General features: G+C 48.3%; 7 protein-coding genes across 7 annotated transcripts; 4 read left to right on the top strand and 3 right to left on the bottom strand.

Moving 5' to 3' along the window:
- Positions 1-151: 151 nt before the first annotated feature.
- Positions 152-1345, bottom strand: ASPSYDRAFT_433534 (putative C4-dicarboxylate transporter/malic acid transport protein). The gene is made up of 4 exons (XM_040846631.1): positions 1298-1345; positions 923-1237; positions 451-861; positions 152-391 (listed from the first exon to the last, which is right to left on the bottom strand). Exons 2-4 carry the CDS (start codon positions 1021-1023, stop codon positions 328-330), a joined length of 576 nt encoding a protein of 191 aa, XP_040699578.1. The 5' UTR covers positions 1024-1237; positions 1298-1345; the 3' UTR covers positions 152-327.
- Positions 1346-2072: 727 nt separating this feature from the next.
- ASPSYDRAFT_49002 (SDR family oxidoreductase) lies at positions 2073-3739 on the top strand. The gene is made up of 6 exons (XM_040847747.1): positions 2073-2515; positions 2587-2811; positions 2869-2876; positions 2933-3084; positions 3172-3266; positions 3320-3739. The coding sequence occupies exons 1-6, from the start codon at positions 2472-2474 to the stop codon at positions 3687-3689; spliced, it is 894 nt and encodes a 297-aa protein (XP_040699577.1). The 5' UTR covers positions 2073-2471; the 3' UTR covers positions 3690-3739.
- A 576-nt stretch (positions 3740-4315) lies between these two features.
- On the top strand, positions 4316-6110 carry ASPSYDRAFT_34676 (succinate--CoA ligase (GDP-forming) subunit beta; the record flags this gene model as incomplete). Its single annotated transcript, XM_040845271.1, has 8 exons — positions 4316-4369; positions 4460-4543; positions 4617-4689; positions 4750-4849; positions 4914-5459; positions 5527-5573; positions 5628-5920; positions 5976-6110. The coding sequence occupies 8 exons, from the start codon at positions 4316-4318 to the stop codon at positions 6108-6110; spliced, it is 1332 nt and encodes a 443-aa protein (XP_040699576.1).
- A 690-nt stretch (positions 6111-6800) lies between these two features.
- ASPSYDRAFT_158040 (F-box domain protein) lies at positions 6801-8379 on the top strand (the record flags this gene model as incomplete). Its single annotated transcript, XM_040842697.1, has 2 exons — positions 6801-7414; positions 7500-8379. 2 exons carry the CDS (start codon positions 6801-6803, stop codon positions 8377-8379), a joined length of 1494 nt encoding a protein of 497 aa, XP_040699575.1.
- Positions 8380-9558: 1179 nt separating this feature from the next.
- Positions 9559-11826, top strand: ASPSYDRAFT_1159798 (uncharacterized protein; the record flags this gene model as incomplete). The annotated part of the gene is made up of 6 exons (XM_040840072.1): positions 9559-9917; positions 9990-10088; positions 10151-10218; positions 10278-10621; positions 10689-10758; positions 10823-11826. 6 exons carry the CDS (start codon positions 9559-9561, stop codon positions 11623-11625), a joined length of 1743 nt encoding a protein of 580 aa, XP_040699574.1. The 3' UTR covers positions 11626-11826.
- A 104-nt stretch (positions 11827-11930) lies between these two features.
- ASPSYDRAFT_48994 (DUF3245 domain-containing protein) lies at positions 11931-13206 on the bottom strand. Its single transcript, XM_040847746.1, has 2 exons — positions 12930-13206; positions 11931-12810 (listed from the first exon to the last, which is right to left on the bottom strand). The coding sequence occupies exons 1-2, from the start codon at positions 13109-13111 to the stop codon at positions 12306-12308; spliced, it is 687 nt and encodes a 228-aa protein (XP_040699573.1). The 5' UTR covers positions 13112-13206; the 3' UTR covers positions 11931-12305.
- Positions 13207-13319: 113 nt separating this feature from the next.
- ASPSYDRAFT_48992 (uncharacterized protein) lies at positions 13320-14389 on the bottom strand. The gene has a single exon (XM_040847745.1). The coding sequence runs from the start codon at positions 14293-14295 to the stop codon at positions 13498-13500; it is 798 nt and encodes a 265-aa protein (XP_040699572.1). The 5' UTR covers positions 14296-14389; the 3' UTR covers positions 13320-13497.
- Between the last annotated feature and the right edge of the window lie 188 nt (positions 14390-14577).

The raw sequence follows: 14577 nt of genomic DNA, 5'->3' as shown, positions 1-14577 counted from the left end.
CGCAAGTTTTGTGCGTCATCACGCACGAAGTAAAGGCAGCCTCCTACACGAGGAGTAGTGTCTTTGCCGAGCGCACCTGGCCTCGTCCCTTTGATCTCAAACCCACTTTCGTCTTTGTCCTCTCCCTTCTGCGGCCAAAGAATATGTCGGAGGATGATAGCGCGGACCATCATATAAACAACAAAGGCATACATCAGCAAAAGAGGAATGACCATGGCACAACCGATAATCAAAATTGGCTGGCAGGAGAACGCATTGCCAATAGCGAAGTCGATGTTATCAAAACAGTACTCGGGAAAATAAACGAAAACCACGCCATTGTGAGGACTATCCGACTAGGACCTCTGGCCGATAAGTGCGCAAGGCTAGCGATGAAGAAAAAAAAACAGTGCTAGGCTTAAAGATATTAGCTCTGAACCTATAACAGGTCGGATTTTCATAAGTTCATACCCCCATACCCATAACGAGGCAAAGTTCACAATGGTCTTCATGACATTCGCCGCCAAAGCCCCATCGTTCATGAAGTTATCCGGAAAGGGCCTGCTAGCCTGAGCAGCAATATTCACAATACCAGCAACTGTGAAAGCACTCGGGCCTACAGAGACAAACATTCCAGGTCGAATATTCTCTTTCGGTAGATTTTGAGACATTAATCGGTATATGAATGCCGAATAAACCATCAGCGAGACTAGGAATCCCACTCCTTGGATTGCTGTGCCTCCCACAATGATCGGCAATGCTCGAGAGGGCTCGAACTTGGCACTCAAAAGACCGGCATGGGGTCCAATTATCAACATGGGATAGGCTGGGAAAATCCGGGTTAGCGTCATTTGCACCATAGTAAACGTCTGCGTAGACCATCTACATATCTGTAGTTAGTCTTGTATCTGTTCACTTAGAGTAAATTCACCACATGACCCACAAGAGAGGGTAAATCCCGGCCGACGAAATAAAGGCCAAGGCAGAGTCAACCCAAAACAAAATATGAACGACGTTTGTGAGCCACGGCCCTGTATTATCCATTCCATATTCGACAGATTAATCAGAATAGTCCCAAACGAGACTTCCGATGCAGGAACAAACAATGACTCTCTGGGATGCAAAAGAGGTGCTTTGAATGTATACGGAAACTAGTAAAACCGCGTCAGGAGTACACCCCGGATTGCAACATAGAATGCGATGTTCGCGAGGGAAAAGATGATGCCAATGGTATCCAAACCCCGAAATCTGTAAGGGACTATTTTGCCGTCAGCAGCTGAAGATCTATAATGGAACGGCATACTAAGGGTAGATGTACTGCTATATATGATATTATCAATCGTGCGCGTGGCCATTGTCACAGTGAAAAACGCCCAGGTGAAGTGCCGTATTCGTCTTTTCCAGTTTAGCTTGCCACCAATGGGTTCAGTATATAGACCCGGACGGGGTGTCAGATGCCTCGGAGGTTGTGGGGGATCGAGACGCTTCATAATATGCTTTTGGTAGCAGACTGACGACCTGGGGTGAGAACCTCTCTAAGCATTGTCCTTCTATTGATCGTGGTTTTAATTATGGCTTCTATTTCCTCGTCTCTCATGAGATCCGTGCAATGGAAGAAGCAAGTAAGGCTAGCACTGAGGGGCTTTCTTAGTCAGATGCAGAGGGGCTAGTTAGTTAATTATCGACAGTGAAAGGTTTCAATGACACTTAACGACAGTACATTGTACGCCGCTAGATACATCCCACCAGGCTGGGGTCCGCTAGAATCGGGTCTGCAAATAAAACGCTCCAATGGATGGGGACCGAGTTCGGGCGACACGTAGACGGCTGGATTCTGCGGAATTGGACTCACTACATATTCTGTCAATCTAAGAGGATTGGTTCTAGCGCCTTTGTGGAAGGCATACCAGGTTAGGAGCTGCCACAAGGTGTGAAAGTGGGAGGAGAGGGGCCGGTTCCTCGATAACCACAGGTAGGTGCAAAATGACGACAGGCGAGATGTGTCACTGTGGTTCATATTCGCCAGCCTATCAACCACGGGGAGCGTTTGTACCATGTATTCAACTTTTCCCATCGTGTCGGTAGAGGGATGACTGGTATAGTAGAACAAGCGATTCTCTGGTCCACCGTCTTTGCGCGGTGTGGTTTAGGAGAGCCATACAAAGTTTACATCTCAGTAGGATCGTTATACATAGAGCACAATCTCCCCGGTTGGCAGTGTGTTTTGTCCTCCCTTCTTTCTACTTTTCTTGGCAGAAAAGGTCTTGGGTTAGAAACTTGTAAATAAATACCCAGGCATTTGTTTAAGGCGGCACTGCGCACCTACTGAACAGGGACAGTAGGTGCTTGTGAGCTCCGGCTCCAGCTGACCATGCGCTTAGCATTAGTTATTATACCGAGGCACAAGTTTATCAGCAACAAAATAGGAGCTGCTCAACTCAACGATCGGCCGAATCCTCAGATAATATCAATCAACATCACGTCTAACTATAATGTCGACCAACGACGATAAGCGGAAATCAGTCCTAATCACAGGGTAAGGGCCTAGTGACCTTTAATGGGTCGCTCCAATTGACTGTCACTAAACCTTGTCTAATTTGAACATAGCTGCGCCTCTGGGGGAATTGGGAATGCTCTTTGTCGTGAGTTCCAAAAGCATGGCTTGCGCGTATTTGCAACAGCTCGAGACGCAAAATCGCTGGATGATCTGGCAGCTTTGGGGATCGAAACGTTAAGTTTAACTGTGGACAATGAAAATAGCGTTCGGCTATGCTTTTTAGAAATTGAAAGGAGATTGGGCGATAAAGGGCTAGACTATCTAGTGAACAATGCGTAAGTTGATGTCTATCCTATTGAGGGGAGACCCATGTGGTGCTAATTCTCTCTTAGAGGTCGCAGTGCGTTTCCCAACATGAACTATGGGCGATAGTAGATGTTGCTCACAGGATAACAGATTATACTGTCCCTGCTACAGAGGTCAATCTCTCTGACGTGCGCGACACGTTCGAGGTCAACTTCTTCTCTGTTGTTCATATCTGCAAAACATTTGTCCCGTTACTCGTGCAGGCAAAAGGTACTATAGTACAAATCGGGTCAGTCGCCGGGGTGAGTGCAAAACTGCCCTACTTCTTATAATTATCAAATGATGCAGTTGAACCAACAGACTGAGCTTATCGTTTCTGTCTCTTCTAGGTTATTCCCTATGTTTTTGGATCAATATATAATGCATCAAAGGCCGCTCTACATTCCTACAGCGACACCTTAAGAGTAGAGCTGGCCCCATTCGGGTGAGCAAAAGTACCATTTGCTTCGGACGAGTTGACTAACGATAAGCCGCCAGTGTGAATGTCACTACTGTCGTTACTGGTGGTGTTGAATCGCGTATTGCACGCGTAAAGCGAACACTGGCGCCCAACTCTATCTATGCTCCAATTGAAGATCAATATACGCGTCGCGTTTCCCACAGTCAAGATGGTGCGATGTCTCATACTGCCTATGCCCAGAGCGTCGTCGCACAGGTTCTATACGGGGCTGCGCCGTGGCGTTGGATTTGGCCCTGGGCACGAGGACGGAAGAGTTGGATTTGGGAGGGGAACAAGAGCTGGTTGATCTGGTTCCTGATGGGTGGGTGGGCTTGGACAGGCCTCGCACATGCTGTAATGGTGAGGATGTTTGGTTTGAATACGTTGAAGAAGGCTCTCAAAAACTAGCCATCATATATATATTTAGTTCCACACACCATGGATCTCGACACATCGCTCTGGATACGGTTGAATTAGTCAAGAGTCTTGGAAATAATCAAGAGTCATTCACCAACGATCCGACGGCTTAGCAATTTCTCAAACTCCGTGGATGCCACGCCAACATGTACCTAATAATCGAACATGGGTGTCCCGTTTAAAGTATTTGCCGTTGCCCATACCACAGGAAAGGCATTGTTGCATTGACGTGCTTTTGCGAGAGCAAGTTCCATCACGCTCATAACTTGCTCACTGTCAGGTAAGAGCGCACCAAGTCGCCAGCGTCGTCAAGACATGGAACCTCTTTGGCCCTCAATGGCCGGTAAGTCGTTCTGGTTATCCTGATGAAGTTCCGAGATATTCGCGTCGGGAAGTGATACGGCGGTCCGTAGCAACCAGTTTAGTCATCCCGAAGAAAACTAACTGGACAATATCATCCCGAAGCGCATCCGCTAAAAAGCAAGCTGTTACCCGTCAACTCCAACCAAGCTTTTCTTATTGCTGACAGTCGAAGGTCATTCTTTGCTCTCAATTACACCTTCGCATCCTATAAATCTCTCCTCTCTTTTTCTTTACGTTTTTCATCTTCTCGCACCATGTTCAAGCTTGCCCGCGGCCGGCCAGTTGCTGCGGCTCTCAGAGCTGCGACGGTAGGATCCCTGGATGGCGCGCCCATCATCCCCATCATTCCTTGCGTATCATACAAGAACACGATCTAATTGACTTGCAATTCATTTCAGGGTTCGCCTATGCAATCCCGCTTGGCTCAGCAACAAAGAAACCTTTCCATTCACGAATACCTTTCCGCCAACTTGCTCAAATCAGTACGTGGATAGTCCGCCCAGCGCGCTTGTTCAGCTATTTTAAATACTCAACTGATCGTATTATCTAAAATAGTATGGTGTTGGTGTGCCAAAGGGTGAAGTTGCTCGCTCTGCCGAGGAGGCCGAGAAAGTTGCCAAGTCACTCGGTATATATTATACCCTCCATCAACGCCCTCACGCGCTTTACTGAGTTGCGACCTCTGCAGGTAACGATGATATGGTCATCAAGGCTCAGGTCCTTGCTGGTGGTCGTGGAAAGGGCCACTTTGACAATGGTCTCAAGGGTGGTGTTCGCGTGATTTACTCGTGAGTCTAAATTCCTGCTACCCCAGCTCTGTCTTCCCAGCTAATCCCCGTGTCCCATCTACAGTCCCACTGAAGCCAGAATGTTTGCTGGCCAGATGATCGGACAGAAGCTCATTACCAAGCAAACCGGTGCCGCTGGTCGCCTTTGCAACTCTGTTTTCATTGTCGAGCGCAAGTTTGCTCGCCGTGAATTCTACCTTGCTGTCCTCATGGACCGCCAGTCCCAGGCCCCCGTCATTGTCGCCTCATCTCAGGGTGGCATGGATATTGAGGCCGTTGCTAAGGAAAACCCTGAAGCGATCATCACGACTCCTATAGATATCAACGTTGGCGTGACGGATGCCATCGCAACCAAGATTGCAAACGAGCTCGGGTTCTCCGAACAATGTGTCGACGATGCTCGGAAGACCATTCAGAACCTCTACAAGGCTTTTATGGAGACCGATGCCACTCAGATTGAAATCAATCCGCTGTCCGAAACTTCCGATCACCAAGTTCTGGCCATGGACGCCAAGTTGGGCTTCGATGACAACGCCGAGTTTCGCCAGAAGGAAATTTTCTCGTGGAGAGACACCACGCAGGAGGACGCTGACGAGGTCAAGGCTGCCGAGTATGTCTCCTTGATTATTTTGCCTATATACATGATCGAAGGGTAGAAACACTAATTCGCGACATAGGCATGGGCTAAACTTCATTAAACTTGATGGAGATATTGGATGCTTGGGTGCGTTCTGATGGAAGATTCATTTGTCCCGGGCGATGCTAACTATGTGTACAGTCAACGGTGCTGGTCTCGCTATGGCTACCATGGACATTATCAAGCTGAACGGCGGCAGCCCCGCCAACTTCCTTGATGTTGGTGGTGGTGCTACCCCGGCTGCCATCAAGTCTGCTTTCGAGCTCATCACCAGCGATCCCAAGGTGTCGGCTATCTTTGTCAACATCTTCGGCGGAATTGTCCGCTGCGATGCCATTGCCCAGGGCTTGATCAATGTTGTGCAGGAAATGGGCCTGCGCACCCCTATCGTTGCCCGGTTGCAAGGCACCAACATGGAGCAAGCTCACAAGCTGGTATGTTTACAATTGTGAGTTAATGAAAACTCTGGCTGACATGGATATCTGGCAGATCAACGAATCCGGCCTCAAGATCTTTTCCATCGAGGACCTTCAGAATGCTGCGGAGAAATCCGTTCAGTTCTCCAAGGTTGTTAAGATGGCCCGCGAAATCGACGTGGGCGTTGAATTCACTCTCGGTATCTAAGCTCCGTTGGAATCCCTTTTTTAACCCTCCAATGCCTCCTTCGTTTCTTTTTCTCTCCGGTGAATCGGGTGTTATGCAGAAATTGATTGGAAAGGGATGAGCCGAGGCAGGACGGTATGTTGCATTTGCCTAGACGTGACGCTAACGGAGTCATGCTGCCCATAGATTAATGGGTCCAGTTACACCGGAACAGTGGGCAAAGGAGATTTAATGGAGAGTTGCGTTTGTTTGAGCCCAAGGATAAGGAGAATCTGTAATAGAGAGCATTGAGATTTTGTATATCGTTCTTTTCTTTGGTTACCATTTCCTATTGTCAATGTATTCCACTATTCTTTTCTCCGTCATAAATTTCTAACATTAAATAAACTGTTGATGTATATATATAAGCGCCAAAATTTGGTGTGCTCAGCTGGCCTTCCTGCGGGACTTATTTCTCCGCCGAATCGGCCGAGGTCCGATCTCTTCCTACGGTATATTCCACTTCTAATTCCCCACACACTTCCAATCGACTCATCGTCGCATCGAGGTATCCATCCACCCAGCTATACCTGTCGAAAGGGGCGTTAGCGCCCATGTATTCAGCGCAATAATTTCGGTCTTCACCACCATTCTGTGATGATGATTCGACAATCACCGTACAAGAATTTGAGTTGTTCATTGTAACTTTCTCTAACCCCGCAAAAAAAGATCATGGACCTTGATGTACCCGGGTTTGTCGCTCATTTCAAGCAGCTGGACAAATCAGCTCGACGTACAGCATATCACCAAATAATCGACCAATTGGACCCTTATGAATGGCGTGATGTGAGGAAGCGCATCAACGAAAGATCGTTTCAGAAAGATATCCTCGGCATCCTGCCTCTGGAAATCGCGGTGCAAATTATTAAATACCTCAGCCTAAACGATGCACACCTTCTCCGGAGAGTCTCAAAAAGATGGTATGACGTGCTGTCTTCAAGGTCGGCCTGCAGTGTCCTACTCCGCCTGTACATTGGGGTTTCGTTTACCAGTCTCGGTGACGACTTCAAATCTACTCTGATCCATTACTCAAGGCGGAGGCGTCGCCTGGAGCATGGCAATCCACTTGCCGAGTTTCGAATAAATTTACCGTTTACAACAGGTCAGGAGATATTAAGTCTTGATTACTCGGATGGGCGATATGCCTGGTTAACTGATGGCGATACCACAATCGTGGTCTATAACCTGTGCACCCAGAAAACACAGCGTTTTTGTGCAAGGAATCGCGAAAGACTAGAGAAACTCCGCATTTCGGAGTATATCGTGGCAGCTCTTAGTACTCGTGGGTTAGTTGACACACATTTGTCCCTCATTTCTACCTTATCATTGAAGCGCAAACGGCGCACAGGAATAATAGCTGATATGTGGCAGTTATTGCCATGCTTGGGTACTCCAAACAGAGAGTGCTCACACTATTCGACTACCCAATACGAATATATCGTTTTTTGTCGTAAGCGGCTTTAGAGTTGCTATTTGCTTTAAGAGTCTCTGCCTAGAAAGCGGGGAGGGTAACGCTGTTATACACTACGACCTGCAGTCGGGAAGAACCCATACACTTCAGGATATTCAAGATCAAGCATTTGTGGGGTTGAGCTCTTCTCCTGAATACTTGACGACAATTTATCTTGGGAAACAATGCGACAGTGAGGGGATGTCGCAATGGCAACCTCGCCTGCATATCGTGAATTATATACTGCATCAAAATGGGGATGCCTCACCAAGACGCTCCTGTACTTTGGAGTTGATCCTTCCACAATGCTGTCAATGGTTAGATGTCGGGATAGAATATGGCCTTCAAGATGACTGTAAAAACAGCATGGCAATCCTCTATGCGCGGCCCGCATTAAGAACCTCTGCTCACGAACACATTTTGCCTATCACTTACGATCCAAAAACTGAGAATATTTGTGTACACACGCTATTAGCGCATCAGATAGCTCGCCCCTTGTGCATTACAGCTGTTGACAAGGACATTCTCTACTGGATCAGAAACGATGATGGCAAAAGAAGCATCTGGATTTCTAATCCAGACGCCGAGACACCTCTCTATGCTTCCCGCAACATGAACCTTGGTCTGCCGAGGGATCCCTCCTATGGGGCTTCGCTCTTTAATGATACTTATCGTACATTGACAGGCAATTACAGGTTTGTATCCATGATCAATGCCACAGGTACGCGAGTATGGTCATTTGAGGATTCAAGCCAGCCAGGAAACATACCAGTATCGTCACTACCCAGTCGAGAGGGGTAACGCGGTTCCTCCGTCCTGTTGTTGGTGGGCGTATGCAGCACATTTGTTAATTGCTACTTTAGTTGGATATGAGACGAATGTCAGAAAAGAGACCCTTCCAAGTAGATAAATATTGGTGAAAATAAATACATGCTCTGTTGCCACAACGAAACATTCCATGAATAAAAGAAAATGCAAATTAGTAAATATTACATACATGCTGAAGAACCCTGTAAAATATATATTGGTGCGCAATCATCCAAGCAAGTGCAATGCTGTCTTTTCCTCTGGTAGAGGCTTAGAAGTTGGATAAATACAGGTTTATCTTTCAGTGTTACCCCATTTCTCCCACTGTCTTTTTTTTTTTTCCCAGATAGACTTCCACTGTTCCTGATTTCTGCTGGTATAAATCATATATATTCTCGGGTTACAACTATCAACCATCATAATTATCTTTCTGCGGAAGAAGACAGCCCGTTCTGTTCAGGTTGGCAGTAAACCAACCCGACCTTCTCGGCCTCGCACGCAGACTGCAGACGCACCATGTCCATGAGACGCAGAAGATATTAACTTTCGACAGCTAGCAGGCATTTGCAAATCCGATCTTTATAACTTTGTTAGCCCGCAACCGTCTACCAATTCTACACGATCGGGGCATTAATCCTGTAGACCTTTTATTGCATTATTTCCAACTCCAGGGCGAGCCACTCCGACCACATAAGACGCTCGAAAGAAACGCATCCAGTCGGGCATGAGAGCGGATATTGGCGCGACTGTACGGAGTATGAAACAATTCTGCAAAAGGGTAAGGAGCGCTCGGGAAATGCATCTCATTGGTGAAACTGTTGAAAGACTGGAACCCTTTTAGAGTCGGACGCCAATTGATTATTTGAACTCGCCATGACTCGGGAAGCGGAGACACTACTTGGGTGTTGATCAGCGCCTGCTTGGCCCAGACACTCCTGGTGATTATCAGCTCTGTAGACGGAGAACTTCTCCTCACGTTCACTGCCTTTTTTGCCAATCGATACTCCCGTTTGTTCTCCTCTCCCTCACTTCCCCATTAACTTCTCCTCATCTTGACCTACCTCTCAGCAGATTTCGGATCGAGAAAAAAAATTTCGCTGTCCTGTCCTTGGTTCCCTTCCCCCGCCTGCGGCGTGCGGCCGTCGCCCATTACCCCCTGTTCCGCCGCGCGAGATGAACAGTCTCGCTGATCTTCCATCAAGGAAGTCAGTCGCTTCTGGAGCTACAGATGCGCCGGGCAGAACACGCAGGCTCCCCGTTCTCTCATCATCTGTTTTGTCATCCGGCACATCAACGAGCGACCCTATGGAGGTAACTCCGCCCCCATCGACCGCCACTACAGGCGCCGTACGCCCGGTCCATAGTACTCCTGATAATGATCGAACGGGCGCAAATAGCGTTACGGCTTCTAATGGTTCTCCCGAAGCTGGGAATTCGAATAACCATGCGACTCAAGGCCAAGCTATCGGCGCCGCCGCCGCGGCCCAACAACCTAAGGTTGTGCAGACAGCCTTCATTCACAAGCTCTACAAGTATGCTTTTCTAGCCCTTTTTCATTATACATGTGTGAAAGACTAGAGGTTTTGCTAATACTTTCGTACTAGCATGCTGGAGGACCAAAGCATCCAGCACCTGATATCCTGGTCCAGCACCAATGATAGCTTCGTCATGTCCCCTACCTCCGAATTCTCCAAAGTCCTCGCGTTCGTTCTTCGCCTGTCCTGGGCCTCGCTGGTCTCCAAGCAATCACTAATCATGACTCCAGCCAATATTTCAAGCACACCAACATTTCCTCTTTCGTGAGGCAGCTGAATATGTATGGGTTCCATAAAGGTATGCTGTCCAGCCGCGCATGAATTCACCCAGCTATACTAAAATAATGCAATGATTAGTGAGCGACGTCTTCCACACTGGATCCCCCGACTCTGCACTCTGGGAATTTAAGCATGGCAACGGGAATTTTAAACGTGGCGATTTAGTTGGATTACGAGAAATCAAGCGACGGGCGTCGCGCCATGCATTGATTCATCGAGATTCGTTTCCTGGCCACAAGTCGGCTGCTTCTCAACCCGGCACGCCGGCGGAGCCAATTCCGGATTCCACAGAAGCACGATTGATAAACTTTGAACATATGCTCTTTGATATGCATAATCGCCTCAGCCGGGCCGAAGACGGAAATGCAGCACTAAATGCTAGGTGCCAGGCTATGGCTGAGAGCATTAGCAGGTGTTACCATGTGAGATTAAGCGACATTTACGAGGTTCAAAGTTTAAGGCGACTCCGCTAATCGATTATACCGCCAGTGGAATCATTCAATATCCCGCTTTTTACAAGGGATTATACCTGATCGCGAAAGTCTCCTGTACCGGGATGGTATGAATAACCCTCATTTTTGAAACCTGGGCAGTTGGTTTCTAATGTTTCTAATGTATAACAGTGACAAGTATGCAAGCAGAGTTGGAGAAGCATTTGGACACCGTTCGAACTATTGAACATCCCTCAGATATGTATTTATCTGTGCGACAGCCTCCCATACCGACCGTCGCGATCGACCCAGGTCCCCCTCTATCCCCTCGGCAAATGCCGCAAGATGATAGCCGACGACCAACAATGATGGACTCTCGACCAAATATGATCCGCCCACCGGTACCCCCGCATTTGTCTGCTTCGCCCCGTCGTTACGGCTCAATTGGCGCAGCAAACAACTCCCCCAACTACAGCCGCCCCCAGGTCCCATCCATAGTTACGCCTCAACAACCAGTTCCGCACCCTCTTTCATCCGCATCCTCGCCCCCGGGTCCCAACCTTGCGCGCCGACATACCTCAGCAGACATCCGTCAACATGGCTGGCCACCGCCTGGTATTTCTCCATTCCCCCCAAACCAGTCATCCTCACAGGGTCCGCCTGCTTGGCCGCCATCACCCCATCGCACTCCGACCTCAAGTGATCAGCAAGTTCGAGATGTATTAGCCCAGTACGAGATGGGCGCGCCACGTCGCTTCCAAGACATCTCACGCCATGCTACCCCGCCTCTAAATCCAGATCAACACGGCCCGACAGATAACGGTTGGGGATTTGGTGGGCCTAGATTTACTCGACATGAATCTTCTCTACCCGCTACGCGCCGATCAAGCATGGCCAGCAATGTGCATTCTCTCCTCAACCCAGCTGATACGGCCGAAAGGCCCGACGAGGATCAGCATGCAGCAGACGACCGAAAGCGCAAGCGTCTTGAGTAAGCAGTGATTACTCCTAACTAACACGTTTCCCGCGGGAGGATGACAGCGCGAGAGGGTAATTGTTTTATCTTATTTTTTTTAGTAGCTTTGCTTCATTTTGCATTTTTTGGGGCGGAAAGAAAAGAAAGACCATCCAAAGCAATTTCTTATACTTATTATTACATACCCTGGAGCATGGCAGTCTTGTATGATTTGGACTGATCGCGTAATTTCAAGGCGCGGGCTTTTTAGGGGGAGGGGCGCCGGTTTCTAATCTGTCGTTTTATGCTCAGAAGAGCTGCCTTTTTTTTTTTTTTTTTTATTTTTTCTTTTTTTCCCCCCCCTTTCTTTTGGCCATCGCGTATTGTTTTCTTTACTCCACCATCTCAGCCCAATGAGCCTTCACGCAGCAGGCATCCTATATGTGTTGGATTATGCGCCACCGTCTTGTCACGGCATTTGTGTTTATAAAGATCAATTTCCTCACTTACTTCAGCGGTCTCACACTTGTGGCTCGGAGGACAGTGCAAAGAAATTTAGGGCTTCATGAGGCATTATGGGATGGACATGACTCTTATGTCTTAGCCGATTAGATATGTACACAGATAGCATGGCGGTTTTGGGGTTTTCTTGTTGGTAGACGATACATCGGGGTATATTGCAAGTTTGAAGGACAGTTTTATTGACCGAAAAACGAGCGATTACCGCTTCTTCCGTTTCTTCGATCGCTCAGCGAGAATTTCATCTAAAAAGCTCGCAGCCTTTCTTCTCCTAATTGACTCTTGCCGCTGATGTAGGTCGGCTGCTTTTCCCTCACTTGGCCTCTCACTATCCTGATCCTTGGATTCGTTATTCGTTTCCTCCGGCTGCGTCGTTGGGATGGGATCACTCTCGGGGTTTCTCTTCCTTGACGACATTTTCCGCCCAATCAATGCAGCCCGGCCCTCATCATCATCTTCATCACCGTCGTCCACGTCTGTGCCACCAGCGCCTCTTTGGTGATTGTTTAATGCCTTTGAGGCAGGGTTCTTCATCGTTGATGGCACAGGGCCCGTATCACCGGTCTTCTGCCGCGCTTTCTCTGCCATAACTTTCTTGTAATTCCTCCCCAGAAGCTGCTTCCGTAATTTATCATTGGCATCGAGCTCGATGCGGTGCCAACTGCCGTCTGCGGCTTTCGTGGGTAAGGGCGCCCCGAGACCAAGGCTAAACATTGCGAAACCCAGTTAGTCACGAAAAGAGTCACGCATACTTGCCCGTTTACCCGCTTACTTTGAAAAAAAGAAAAAGGAAAGTCACAGGTAGAGATTATAAGTGAAACTTACGTCTCGGGAACAGCTGTAAATATTTCGTCCTCCTCCCTTTGGACGTCGCTATCGTTTTTCACATTGCCCTGGTCAGTGGTGATCTCGGAAGGTAGCCAGGATGCGACGAGGCGTTGACTGCGAGCAAGCGCGATGTTGGCCTTGTTGAGGACAATGTCTGTGTCAGATTTTGAAAGAGACATTTCCCTTTGCCTTGTTTTTTGCCTTCTCTTTTTTCTGGCTGCTGGTTATGGTTGTGGCTGATGAGGCTCTTGGTCTTCTAATTTTAATTCTCGATAAAGCTTGGCAGAGCCATGATACTGATCGGGATGGAAGAACCCCCGGAGGATTGTTATCCGCTTATCGATAGAGGATCATACAGTTTAAGGTTCCAGAAATGGTGATCACTTGAGCATGGGTCACGTGGCGTGGAGGTGAAGGTGCGGTCTCTTCATTTTTGTACGGAGTACGTACTGATACTATATACATCTCTCTATATCTAGATATATCACTTATATACAAATAACAGGCATCGGGATCATGATAGCGACTATCAATCGGCATCCAGCAGAACTCCCCCATTTGTGGCTCAAACACTGCTGCTTTCTTGCCGATGGTTCTCTTTCAATCTCTTCTCTGTCTTCATAAACTCCCTAATTCCAACAGGAATATCCGAAAATAGATCTTCATCTGATCCGGGTATTGACCAGTTAGTTTCGCTCCCACCGCCATCATCATCCATGCTCGTACTGGCAGGCTCGTCGGCAGGCTCGTCGGCAGGTGTCCTCGGAATGGCGCCCGAGATAACCTTGGGAGACTTGGATGTGCTGCCTTTGGCCTTTGCTTGAGCCAGTAACGCGGCCCATTCTTCCATTTCATCCCGATAATCATCCCACACACAGTTCACGCAGCCGCTCATACAGCAGTTATCAGGTTCCTCAGGCCGAGGAGGAATCGGTACCCCGTTTATGGTCTTCCACGGAGCACTCGTCCCAGGATCGTAGCGAGAGGACCGGCCAGGGCCGGCTAGTCGCGTGCCAAAAACAACTGCCATCTTTTCCTCAGGCGTTTGCGATTGTTGGTCTGTATTTTCGGGTGGCGCCTCCGGTTTCTGCTGTGGCGCAGAGGGAGAAGTGGTGGCCTGTCCACGGTGCGCGGAGCGAGCGGAGAGGATATCCGAGTAGTATCCGGAGAGTTGGTAGGCCTGGGAAGTGTTGGTACGACTTGAATTTGAGTTCGCATGGTGCTGAGAAAAGCGGCGCGGAGATGGTGTGTCGCGGTGTTGTCTAATGTTCTGGGCGAGTGACGTTCTAATGTAGGAGAGCGACGCGCTTGTGAATGATTTGGAGAGCAATTGTCGGATAGAGACCAATGCATGGGCCTCCATGGTGCTGCGCAAGAGTATTGAACGATTTAGAGAAAGGAGAGTCATTATAGCCTTGGGTGACGGCATTTCTCCGAGCATCGGCAACTACTACAAACAATGCAAACATCGACTTTAAGTCACGTGGTCGGATTTGTTTTGGGTCCCAATCACAGGCATTTTGGTTGGGTGGGTTTTGATAGAGAGAGAGATGGAAGTCCACAGCACAATTGATTATATATATATTGAGTATCGTCTTATAGCCTGGGGATACATTGTCACCACCATCTCGCCCCGTGCGGAACA

The sequence above is a fragment of the Aspergillus sydowii genome (genome assembly GCF_001890705.1).
Source record: "Aspergillus sydowii CBS 593.65 unplaced genomic scaffold ASPSYscaffold_11, whole genome shotgun sequence".
In the NCBI taxonomy this organism is placed as follows: domain Eukaryota; kingdom Fungi; phylum Ascomycota; class Eurotiomycetes; order Eurotiales; family Aspergillaceae; genus Aspergillus; species Aspergillus sydowii.
This window is presented reverse-complemented; position numbering and strand designations above follow the sequence as displayed.